At 45.1% G+C, this 13,466-nt stretch overlaps 1 protein-coding gene across 3 annotated transcripts in view; it reads right to left on the reverse strand.

Annotated features, from left to right (window-relative positions):
- Positions 1–12,665, reverse strand: part of TSPAN14 (tetraspanin 14) — a 32,877-nt gene extending 20,212 nt beyond the window's left edge. For 2 of the 3 annotated variants that reach the window (XM_008592981.1, XM_008592979.1), the window contains exon 1: positions 12,585–12,665. In XM_008592981.1, the coding sequence (XP_008591203.1) occupies positions 12,585–12,665 (81 nt within the window). Of the gene's footprint in view, positions 1–9,611; positions 9,816–12,584 lie in introns of those variants that run through there. The other variant, XM_008592980.1, reaches the window with a different exon arrangement.
- Between the last annotated feature and the right edge of the window lie 801 nt (positions 12,666–13,466).

A 13,466-nucleotide genomic window follows, 5' to 3' on the forward strand; every position in this document is an offset into this window, starting at 1 on the left:
TGGAGAGTGGCCGTGGGCGTGGTTCTGATGGCTTTAAAAGGAGAGCCTGTGAGAAGCTCTTTCTCTCCTGCTCCACCATCCCCATGTGATATCCTTAGTTGCTGAACAGAGTCACCAACAAGAACAAGGCCCTCACTAGATATGTTCCCTGGGCTGGCCGGGTAGCTCCACTGGTTAGAGCACAGCTTTATAACCCCAAGGTCAGGGGTTCAGATCCTTCCTACCTCCCCCACCAAAAAATAAAACAATACTAAGAAAAAAAAAAAAACCCTATAAAATCAGATGTAGTCCCTGGACTCTGGACTTCAGCCTCTAAAACTGTAAGCAATGAATAGTTTCTTTTCAAATTATCCAGTTTCAGGTATTTCTGTTATAAGCAAGAGAAACAGACTAATATAGTGACTAAACAGATACAGTGGTGAGAGGTGACTGGTTTCACAAAAGAATTTATTCTGCCAAAAGATTCAGAGCACAAGTTCTCAACAAAGATCCTCGACTCCTCACAAGAGAAGCCAGTGTTCAACCGCCTCAGAAGCACAGTGCCCGGGGGGAGGCAGGACTGCGTGTATTTATTTATTTATGCTCAATCTCCCCCCTCCCAGACACAAGGCCACTGGCGCCGCTCTGCTTACGGCCCACAGACACATGGACCCCTCTCCCTTCTCCACATGTACCCTCTGTCTCCCAAGGCCAACTCCAGCCAAGCCCAAAGAGAGGCCAGCCTTCTGTCTGCCTGGACCATTAGGCATGCAGACTGCTGCGGCCACCACGGCAAGTAGTCCCACCCTTTCCTGTGTGCTGCCTTGGACACTCAGCACACCTAAAGGGACCCTTCTGCATCCTACTACACTGGTCCTATTACTCTAGTTTTTCAGATGGGAAACCTTAGATGTAAAGCAATATGGTCATTTGCCCAAGGTCACACAGCTAGCTGGTGACAAATTTAAGAACCAAACCTGAGTGTCTCTGACCCTGACAAGATGTTATCTCACCACCCACAGGGCAGACACCTGGGCCAGGGAGAGCAAGCAGCAGCCTGGGCGTCCACACTGGGGCCCAGTGGTACCAGGGTTCCACAGAGAGGCTTCTGTGCTGGGCAACTTTAAAGGCAACGACCCACATTGTCAGGTGGTGAGGCCTACTGTATCCCAACCAGGGTGGGCAGACAAGAGAGCAGAGCCTTTGGGGGTCATTGTAAAGATTCTATTGACCCTTCTACCTTAGGCAAATGCCCCTAAGAAAGAAAGCAAGAGAAGTCCTCTTGGGGCTTTCTGGGCTGGTCTCAGAAGCCACAAGGAATCCATAGACCTCATGAGCAAGCCTGTGGTACTTTACCCAAACACGATCAAGTCACAGCAAAAGTGTAGACACCTGGCCAGGCCCTGCCGGACTGGAGGAGAGAGCTCTAATTCCAAGCAGATGAAAGACATGATTTCATGGCTTTGGCCCCTTGCAAGATTTTGTTTAAGTGTGTAAAAACACTTAGGCAACTCTTGCAGGCCCCGGGGCCTTTCCCCAGCAAGCTCAAGGCATACCACCAGCAGCGAGGCAATGCTTTGGGCTCTGCCCTGCTGGCCTCTGCTTCTTGCTCAATCCCCTCACTGAGTCAGGCTGACATTCACAGTGCTCCTTCCCCTGGGCCTCCTATGGACGCCTCAGAAGTGACCAGAGGGAAACCCAGAAGTAAGCCACTGTAATGCTAGCAGTCCAGAGCAGTGCTGAACACATGGCACAGGTAAGCAGTCCTGTGTCCAATCTCCATTCTTCAACTTCCTAGCAACAGGACTTTGTGCAAGTCTGGGATCATCTCTGAGCCTATGTTTACTCTGCAAAACAGACACAACCGTTCGTAGGTCATAGGAAGGTTGTAAGGATTAAAGGAAGAGTCCTATGTGATGTGCTTACCCTGGGCCAAGAGCTGATCTGGAGAGTGGAGGGGGCTTCAAGGTGACACCACAAGCATTTGCTGTGCTGAAGATACTCTGTGCCCAACCCCCCAATAACTCCCAGCACCAGTCCCTGTCCTAAGACGACGCCCTCCTTTCCAGAGGCTCCTGTTTTACTGGGCTTCTGGAGATAACAATGAAGCACAGTTTAGAGATATGGGGACTTATGGAGGTTTTTCAAGCGAGGAAGGAAAGGATGACAAAAAGTAAACAGAGCAGGAAGCAGAAGAAGCTAGAACCAAGTCTCAGCTCTGTTCTGAACTCACCCTGTAGCCTTGAGACAACCATCCTTCTCTTGAGCCTCAGTGTGCCCATCTGCAAAAAGAGCACCTGGAGACTGATGATCTCCAAGGGCCTACTACGCACCTCCCACTGACTAAGCTTTGCCATCATAAATCATGCCAAGTACAAACCCCATGGTCCTGGCACTCTCCAGGACTGGAGATCCCAAATCCAGCCCTGGTGAGCTCAGAGAACATCAGAGGTACCCACGGCCACTTGAAATGCCAATGATTCAATTGAACTTGATGCCAGAAAGGACACCAGAGGGCACAGACCCTAGATCCAACCTGACCCTGAGAGCCCAGTGGAGTAAGAGTCACAGAGTATCCATCGGGGTTAAGAGGACTTGCCCCTTAAGCCTGGGGCCACTCTGAGCCCTAAACAGAGCAGAGAATAACCCTTTAAAAACAATTCCACGTTAAGAGTCTGAACCAAGCCACTTCTCAGCAGGAGTTTGAAAGGTCTGGGAGCCAGAAGGGGTGTGCAGTCAGCTTCCTCATCGCGAAGCGAAACAGCTCAGGGCAGGAGGTGCCTGTGTGGGGTCACACAGCTATCACACACCAGCTTTTCCTGCCGGAAGGGTGGTTCTGAGAAAAAGCAGAACATGTGCCCTTCCCAGCACAGCCAGTGAACCCATGCGAGGAGCCCCACAGATGAGGGGCAAAGGCTGCACGCGGGGTCCAGGGGCAGCTTCCACAGAGTCTCTGTGTGGCCTAACAGAGAGCAGGTCCCCACCAAGCCCCACCCAGGAATCTGACTGTGCCAAGGTCTTCAAAAGAAGGAAGGCAGAGAAGCAGAGTCATCCAAGAGAGAGAGGGATCCCTCCAACCCAGCCTCACCCCGGCCACAGTCTCTGCAGTCTCTGGCACAGTTCAATGACCAACAGTGGGTAGAAAACCAAGATAAAGGGTCAGATAGTACATATTTTCAGCTTTGCATGCTGGATGATCTCTGCTGCAACTACTTAACTCTGCTGTTATGGTGGGAAAGCAGCCATAGATAACACATAAATGAATGGGTGTGTCTGTGTTCCAATAAAATTGCATGTGCAAATACAGGCAGAAGGACAGGTTTGGCCTACAAGCCATAGTCTATCAAACCGAGCTCTAGACTTTCACACAAAAACCATCTGGACCTAAAGATCAAAGGCAGGATTTCCTTCAGCTCAGCCACATGAACACCGGGATACCACTACCTATATTCACGTATCCAACACTGGTATGTTTCTATGATACTTTTAACAGGTCTTAATGCCTAAAACTGTATATAACCCAAATGATATAATCCCACAACGGTTTATTACACAACAATAAGAATGAATGATCTACAACTACATTCAACAGTATGAATGAATCTCACACATGCTATTTTACAATAGCTAGCAGACACGAAAGATTTCATACTGTTAGGGAAGAATATTTAGGTGGAAAACTAGACAATAGTCCCCTCTGATCCACGGTTTCACTTCCCATGGTTTTAGTTACCAATGATCAACCATGGTCCGAACAGGCGAGTATAGTACAGGACAATAAGATATTTTGAGAGAGAGAGAGACCACGTTCACATAACTTTTATCACAGTATATTGTTATAATTGTTCTATTTTATTATTAGTTATTATTGATAATCTCTTATTATGTCTGATTTATAAATTAAATTTTATCAAAGGTACGTACGTGTAGGGAAAAACACTGTATTATAGTTCAGTACTATCCATGGTTTCAGGCATCCGCTAGGGGTCTTGGGATGTATCCCCCATGGATTGGGGGGACTACTGTATCTAGCATCAATCAAAACTTACTAGATAGACATGAAGAAAAATTATAAATGTGACCTACAGCAAAAAAAAAAAAAAAGGAAAAAATTTCAATAAATAAAAACACAGGGATGACAAAGAAGGAATTAACAAAGACTTTAAAACAGATACTGTAGGGCCGGCCCGGTGGCGCACTGGATAGTGCGCCGCTTGGGAAGCGCGGTGGCACTCCCGTCATGTGTTCGGATCCCACATACGGACCGGTTCCTGCTCACTGGCTGAGCGGGGCGCGGGAGCAACACCGAGGGTTCACTGAGGGTTGCGATCCGTTGCCGGACACGGAAAAAAGACAAAAGACAAAAAAAAAAAAAAACAGATACTGTAAATATGTTCAGAGATTTAAAGAAAAATATAAACATGATGAGGAAAGAAATAGAAGGTATAAAAAAAGACCCAAATGGAACTACTAGAAATAGAAAATACAACTTAAAACTGAAGAATTCGAGGTTAAAGGTTTGGATCCCTATACCGGCCAGCGCAAGAAAAAAATGAAGAATTTACTAGACGGGCTTAACAGTCAATTAGATAGTACAGAAGAAAAGATCAGTGAACCTGAAGACAAAGCAACAAACTAATGAAGGGGGGGGAGACAACAACAAAAACAAAACTGAACAGAGCCTCAGCAACCTGTAAGACAACACAAGTCCCAGGGAAGAAAAGGGGGGTGGTGTATATTTAAAAAAATAATGGTCAAGGGCTGGCCCATGGCTCCCTCGAGAACAGAGCCTCAGCAACCTGTAAGACAACACAAGTCCCAGGGAAGAAAAGGGGGGTGGTGTATATTTAAAAAAATAATGGTCAAGGGCTGGCCCATAGCTCCCTCGAGAGAGCGTGGTGCTGACAACACCAAGTCAAGGGTTAAGATCCCCTTACCAGTCATCATTTAAAAAATAAAAAAATAAAAAATAAATAATGGTCGAAATATTCCCAAATTTGATGAAAACTATAAAACTCAAAGGCCCAGTGAATCCCAAACAGGATAATCACAAAGAAAACCACACTAACATATATAATGAAATTGCTGAAATCCAGTAAACAGCAGGGGATGGGGACACACAACTACAAATCACATACAGAATATGCATATATAGAATACCATAACCAAATGAAGTGAAGACATATCAAAATGTGTGGGATGCTGAAAATGTATAACTTCAAATACTGATACCAGGCAAGAAGAAAGATCTAACAATCAATGATTTAATCTTCCACTTTAAGAAGCTAGGAGAAAAAAATAATCCCAAAGTAAGTAGAAGGGAAGAAATAATCAGAATAAGAGCAGCAGTCAATGAAATAGACTGAAGATGGTGGTGATGGTTGTACAGTAATGCCAGTGGACAGTACACTTAAAAGTGGTTACAATCATGAACTTTGTTACGTGTATGAGTATTTTACCACAATTAAAAAAAATAATTTAAAAAGACCGAAAACAAAAAGAAATCAATGGAATTGAAAATAAAAACAATAGCAATGGAAGACAGATCAGTGGTGGCCTGGCGAATGGGTGGGGAGGAAGTGGCTGCAGAGAAGCACAGGGGAAGTATCTCAAGTGATGGAAATGTTTTATATCCTCACTGTGGTGATGGGATTATGTGGCATATACAGCTGTCATCAAACTGCACACTTAAAATGGGTAAATGTTATTCCATCTAAATTATATCTCAATAGGGGTGATTTTTTGAAAAGGATTTCTGAAAAAAAAAGTATAAACAAGTTGCAAGCAAGGCACTCCCACAGAGAAGACAGATCACTCCAGTAAACTGTGCCAGGCTACTTACCAGCAAAGGATGCACTTAACATGTGCACTCCAAGTTACTCAGACTTGAAAGTACCCTGCTAACATTTAACAATGACATGTGCTAGGCAATAATCTCAGTGCGCCTTGAACACCCTATAGTGGATTGAATTGTGTCCCTCAAGTTTTATGTATTAGAAACTTAGCCCCCACTGTGACTGTTAAGAGGGTGCGAAATCCTATTACAGTAATTGAAAGGTGGAGCCTTGAAGAGGTGATTGGATTGTAGGACCGTGAGGTAGTGTGAATGATTAAAAACGGTTGTCAGGGGCATGGTTCTGAGGGCTTTAACAGAAGAGGAGAGTCTGTCTTTCGCTCTCTCTGCTTCCACCATCTTGCAATGTGAGACCCCTTGGTCACTGTCACCAGTCATCAGATGAACTTTGGACTTCCCAGTCTCAGAAACTAAGGAATAAATTTTGTTTTCTTTACAAATCACCCAGTTTCAGGTATTTTGTTATAAGCAACATAAATGGACTAATACACACCCCTACCCTGGTAATCCCAACTAGTAGTCCCAGCTTCACAAATGCCTGAGTTGGGGGAATCAGGGGCTGAGACCCTGCAAGGATCAGCACCACAGGCAACTCCTTAAGTTCTGGTGGGGACTCTGATCAAGTAACCCTTGCCCTCTACCTTGGCAAGCCTAGATGTGCAAATACATACACACACACACTTGTTCCAAAAGAGACAGGCTATTTCCCATGAATTGGGGCAGCTCCTCTGGAGAAGTAATTTTAACTATATAAGTATGTCAGGCCGGAAAAAACAATATACACACCTTCTGACCCATTTAATCTCACTACTGGGAATCTATCCCAGCAAACATTTTCCCTCTCTTCCCCAGAGGGAAGAATCTGTGCTACATAAAACTAATCTAGGATAGTAGAAAAATTGGAAACAAACTAAATGTTCGATATGGGGAATTCTAAAAATATAATCCAGAAGGCTATGCAGCAACCTGAAATGTTCTATACTAGATGATGCCAATGTGAAAATACAGACCTCAAGACTGCAAGGATACTGCTCACAAGGATATGAAACTACGTATGCCTGAAGACAAGGAGCTGGGGCATGGAAGAGAGAATGCAGTAAAGCTTGGATGCCTTGTTTGGCATTCTTGAATTCCCATGCAATTGCAAAAATTTATTAAATAATACAGAAAAAGGGACCACATCTTCTCAGCACTAAAAACAAAAATATACTACACACATTACGAAAACACTAGACTTTCCCTTTCAGACTGCACTTATTACCAAGAGAGTGAAGCAGAGAAACCATCTGCATCAGACCTAGGGATCAGGCCTTGGAAAATGACATCAAATAGAAAGAGTTCAGCTCAAATAAGGGCAATTCTCCATGAGTCAGAGGTATCCAGAAACAAGAGACTATCTTGGGAGGTGGTGAGGCCTCTGTAGAGAGGAGCATAATAAAGGTCAGATGAACAGAATAAGACTCCACCCACAAAGATCCTTTCACTTCCGACCTGCCTTCCCTCTCCTGGGTAGGGTGACTGCATGTCCTGCTTGGCCTGGGTCATACCTGGCATTCTGACAAAATTCTGAATAAGCTCTTTCTCACTCTCAGAAGTTTCCTGATGTGGACCTCATACTACACGTTCACCCTACTCACAGCAGTCATCTCTTACTCTGAAGGAAGGGGAAGCCATGCTGGTCACAAGGCACAAATGCCCATGACTCTTGTCTCACCCACAAACAGGCTTTGCATTAGGCTCAGAGCTAATTCACAAATTTTACAAGCAGAGAAACTGCAACTCAGTCCCAAGTCACAGAGAAAGAATATGGCAGAACTTTACTCAAAAAAAAAAAATTTTTTTTTTTTTAACTAAAGACAAGCAGGAGGCTCTCCTTTATGTGTAACACAGGCCTAGTAAATGTATTTAGAAGGGGTCTCAGTTCTTCACTTTTAATCCACCTCAGAAATAGATCCAGGCAAGGGCTTTATCTGAACTTGTGCAGATTAAAGTCAATGCTTGTGGTGGAAAGCTATCCTGGAGTTGCAGACATCCTCTGAATCACCCCTCTAGAGAATTCATTCAGCAAAACCAGGAAAGCTCAAGTTCTCTGTGGAGCCAAGTGTGTGCGAACGAACATTGGCAAAGGCAGCACTGTGCTCCTGCAGCACACGTCCTCCCAGCCTCCCTCCCTCTGCAAGTCAGTGAAATTTTTAAAAATTTTAATTGTGGTAAAATACACATAAAATAAGATACACATATTATAAAACTGACTTCAAACAGTTTTAAGTGTACAATTCATTGGCATTAAGTACATTAACAGTGCTGTGCAGTCATCACCTCTATCCATCCACAGGATTCTTTTCAACCTGCAAAACCCAAACTGTACCAATAAACAACTTCCCATTTCCCCCTCCCCCAGCCTGACAACCACCATTCTACTTTCTGTCTCTGTGAGTCAGACTACTCTAGATATCTCACACACATGGAATCAAACAGTATTTGTCTTTTTGTGACTGGCTTATTTCACTCAGCACAGTGTCCTCAAGGTCCACCCACGTTGTAGCATGTGTCAGAATTTCCTTCCTTTTTAAGAGTGAATAATACTCTGTTGTATGGATATACCACACTTGGTTTATCCATTTAATTGTTGAGAACACTTTGGTTGTTTCCACCTTTGGCTATTATGAATAACGCTGCTACTAATGTATGGGGGTGTGCAAAATCTCTTTGAGATCCTCCTTTCAATTCTTTGGGTTATATACTCAGAAGTGGAATCATTGGATCATATGGTAGTTCTATTTTCAATTTTTTGAGGAGCTACCACACTGTTTGCCATAGTGGTTGCACCATTTTACATTCCCACTAACAGTGCACAAGGGTTCCAATTTCTCCACATCCTCACCAACCTTTTTTGTTCTTTTTATAATAGCCATCCTAATGGGTGTGATTTTTCTCGTTGTGGTTTTGATTTGCATTTCTCTAAATCAAAGTGAGATTTTGCACTAGAACCAGGTCTAGCACAGGCAAAGAATAATTAAAAAAAAAAAAAAAAAAGGAAAAAGTACTAGTTCTCTAGAAATGCTATGCTGGCTGGAAGCATGTTTTCCTAACATCTCTGTGACAAGAACTGCATGAAGCCCAGCTCAATTGTCACTCTGTAGACTAGAGACGCAAATATCAGCAGCCTCCATGTTTCTCACCCCAAGGGAGTACTAAAGGTAACTAGGAAATGCCAGCCCCAAAGTCAGAAAGAAAGCTTTAAAAAACAGTTGGAGTACTACAGGTATTTATCTATAAATACCTGTATCAATACAGGTATTGATACAGGTATTTAAATATAGGCATTTATCTTTATCTATAAAGAATGTTATTGTAAAAGTAATTCTAAATGGGAGCAAACTACTCCCATAAATAAAACCTGCATTTGTCCTAGCACCTAGAATTGGCCACAGAAACAACAGGTTGCCTCCTACATATTCAAACTTGCCTGCTGAGCCCAGTGTCCACCATCAACACCTGCAATCCTTCTGCACCAGTCATTGTTCATTGTTAATTCATCGAAACAAAACAAATAGAAAAACTCTTTGTGCAAAATTATCTATCTAGGCTTTGTTTCAAAATAATCCAAAGGATGGGGTGGAAAGAAATTCAAATGAAACAAGATTGGCTATGAGTTGATAATTTTTAAAGATAGATGATGAGAATACAGGGTTCATTATATTATTCTATTTTTGTATTTTCTCCATTTAAAAAAAAAGAAAACTTCTCTGAAGAAATAAGGGCTTGTTATACATACCACTTTATACATTTTCAGCAGCCTTATGAGGCAGATAACAGGCAGCTGAGATCAATATTTCGCAATGAAAACATCGAAGCTTATCAAGGTCACTCTTCATGTGAAAGTCCGGACTGACACCTAGGTGCCCAGAGCTTGCCCAGCATCCTCCCACTGCACCATGGGGTATCCTGGAGGGCTGTGCACCCAATTCTCAAGCCTCACTCCACACTGCCAGCTCCTGTGCAGACGAAGACAGCAAATCACTGCCAGGAACTCAGCAGGGAGAATCCGGGCCGCCTCGCCCTGAACAAAGTGCTTGGCCTCCCACTCTCATTTTCCAACCAAGCTCTCTCATGCCTTATTTTCCTGACTCTTCCTGCTTGTTCCTTCCTGTTCTGCCCCAGTGCACACTAACCAAAAAATAATTAACTCTCAACCACACACATTGCAAATTCTGCAAAACCTCGATAACACTACAGCACCTATGACCATCCAGCAGACTTGCCACCATTCTGGATTCATGAACAACGCTACTTGAATTTGGTGCTGCGAATGTGTTATTGTGTTAAGTTAGTAGAGCTCCCCAGGAGCAAAGAGTCTGTTCTGGAATGCCTCTGGAGAAACGGAGATTACTCAGCCACAACAGCAGTGAGAGTTTTGCCCTAGCTGCGAAAATCAGGATGAGAGTCAGAGATCGAGGCACAAAGCCAAGCAAGCACAGCCAGAGGGGACAGGTGGGTGTACAGTGTCCCAAGTGTACCTGCCCAGCCAACCGTCCACCATACGCCTGACTGGGCAGGGGAAAATGCCAGGTGGGACCAGAGGGTTTTCCTAGTCAGGGAGCGATGCAGGTCTGGGAAGCTACACATGGCAAGGTTGTGGCACAGTCCCCCCGTTAGAAGGAACCCAATGTCCAGCAATACCCTATTTCAAGGACAATGATGAGGTTGGTGGTGAAAGGTGGTCTGAGCACAGGAAAAGAGCTGGGATGAAAAGCCAAGGCACTGAATCCCACCCTATTTCTTCAGGACAGAAAACCCCCAAGCATATTGAGATAAATCACCAAAGGATGATGCTATAAAATCAACGCTGAAAGTCTCAGAAGTCTTAGTAAGTCTGCCTTGTTCTCAAGAGTTCAAGTCCAAATAGGAAGTGCCAAATCTGCTGTAGAAGCAAAACGTGGTGGCGTCATGGCCACTCAAGTCTATCCCTCCTTCTCCATCTGAGCCCACACAGATACTAATAAACGGTGCTTGCTTAATGGTTTTACAAAGTCTCTGTGCCCAAGCATGTCCCCTCACCCTCCTGCACAGAATCAATGTCTGCCTCTTCCTGGACCAACACCAGTGGCAATACACACATGCTATGATATCTCCCTTAACCCTCTGACCATTTCCAATGCCCAATTTTTCTTTTCCTGTTTAAGGCAAGAGTCCCTGAAAGAACTGTCAAAAGTCACCATCTCACCTTCTATGGGCTCTTCGGCCAACTCCAGCTGGGTTTCCAGCCTCCCGACCAACACCCAGAGCACACAGAGGCTCTAGCAGAGGGCACCAATGACCTCCACCTCTTCCAGCCATTGCCCATTTTCTGTCCTCATCTTCCTTCACCTTGCTGTGACATACCTGACTGCTCCTTTCTACTCGAATGGCTTCTACAACGCAAAATCTCCTGGTCTTCCTTTTGCTCCGGGCCACTCACTCTTGGCCAACTCTGGAGTGGGCTTTCCTACTCAACCCAATCTCTAGCATCCCAGGACTCAATACACAGACCTCTCCTCTTCTCAGTCAACACACTCAGTTTCAATGCTGTCATCCCACCCACCCTTCACTCCGACGGTGGCCAAGACTTTCATCTCCAGGATGGTCACTGACAAAGGAAACAGACGTCTCCATGAGGCTGGCTAATAGACAACTCAAACTCACCCTTCTGCCCCCAAATCCCATCTTAGAGCATGTACTCCTCTCCTCTTCTCAGTCAACACACTCAGTTTCAATGCTGTCATCCCACCCACCCTTCACTCTGACGGTGGCCAAGACTTTCATCTCCAGGATGGTCACTGACAAAGAAAACAGACGTCTCCATGAGGCTGGCTAATAGACAACTCAAACTCACCCTTCTGCCCCCAAATCCCATCTTAGAGCATGTACCACCGCCCATCCCCTCATCCTGCAGAGTCACGCCAAAATCAGATCACACCATCCAACTTATAACCTTCCAGGAGTTATTTAAAGGAGAAAATAATTCCAACTATTTATTGAGAGCTGCACGGCCCTTTATGATCTGGATCCTGCCTACCTCTGTCCTCACCTGTATTTCCCTTCCCCTTTCCTCACTCAGGTCCAGCCAGGTGGCCTTTCGTCCTTTGCACATGCCAAGCTCATTCCTGCCTCAAGGCCTTTGCAACTGCTGTTCTCTCTGCCTGGAGCTTTCTTCCTCAGACCCTCACCTGGCTGCCTCTTCATTAGTACTCAGGTCTGAGCCCACAAATCACCGCCTAAGATTGCTCTTTCCTGACCATCCTAGCAAAGGAGCTTCTCCCTGCTTGCTCTCTGTTGCTCAGTAGGCTAACACAGCTCTTGGTTACACTCACATACCACATGGGCAGGACTTTATTGCCCTTGTCCGCTATCACCTCCCAGAACCCAGAACAGGGCCTGGCCCACATCAAATGCACACAAGGTATCTTGCTGCCAACATCTCGGTGGGGCATTCCTGGGGCAGGAACGGGGAGAGACAGACAGGCATCTGGGCCAGAACCCCAAGCCTTCATGAACCCCCAAGGCTGGGTTAGGGGCCCTTAATTCAGCTCTCAATCACCTCGACCTTCCCCATCATAGCACTTGTTGCTAGTTCTGCAAGGGCAGGGCTCATCAACCCTGCCCACCACCAGGGCCTCACACAGGGCCTGGCGAACCAAAAATATGTGAAGAACACGACTTACTGAATGAAGGAGGAAACAAGGTAATGTGTTCATTCTCACCCACTTACCCAGAACACGATGTTGTAGCTGAAGAGGAGGTACTTGTACCAGCAGCTGACCTCGGCATTAGAGTATCTATAATAGTGCATCTTCTGAGAAGCAGGATCTGTGGAAACACATGGGACTGATAAGATGGCAACTTCTGTGATAAAACATCTATCCAAAACCTGCTCCCTAAGGAAAGAACAAAGGTGAGGCTTGTATACTGATTCCAGAAATCCCCTAATTGTTTCCCTCACATCCTTTGACTAATCCAAGCTACCAATGCCAGCTATAGGTTAGTCAAAAATCAGACCAAGGGCCGGCCCGGTGGCACACTGGATAAGTGCGCCGCTTGGGAAGCGTGGCGGCGCTCCCGCCCGAGGGTTCGGATCCCACATACGGACCGTGGCTGAGCGAGGCGCGGGAGCAGCACCGAGGGTTGCGATCCCGTTGCCGGTCCCCAGTCCGGTACGGGGGCAACACTGAGGGTTGCGATCCATTGCCGGACACGGAAAAAGACAAAAAAAAAAAAAAAAAAAAAAAAAAAAAAATCAGACCAAGTCAGCTTTCTCAAATCAAATAAAAGAATAAGACGGGAATTTTTTAAAGAAGGGAGAATGATGATTTTTAAAGTACCTTCTAAGAACCATGAATTCTGCTCAGAACCTTCCCAGTTATCTCATCACCTCTTGATTGGGTATTGACTTTTCCACTTCATGGTTGAGGAAATAGGCGTTCAGAAAGGTCATATGACTTTTCCAAGGACAAGACAGCAATAACGAAGCCCAGGATCTGTACCAAGGACAGGGACTCCACGGTCCACGTTCTTTCCATCCATGAGAGAAATGGGGGCTTAACCACAATTGGGAAGAAGAGATGAAAGGGCAGGAAGCTTTGGACATGATCCA

Source organism: Galeopterus variegatus, unplaced genomic scaffold (genome assembly GCF_000696425.1).
Source record: "Galeopterus variegatus unplaced genomic scaffold, G_variegatus-3.0.2 Scaffold8560, whole genome shotgun sequence".
NCBI classification, from domain to species: Eukaryota; Metazoa; Chordata; class Mammalia; order Dermoptera; family Cynocephalidae; genus Galeopterus; species Galeopterus variegatus.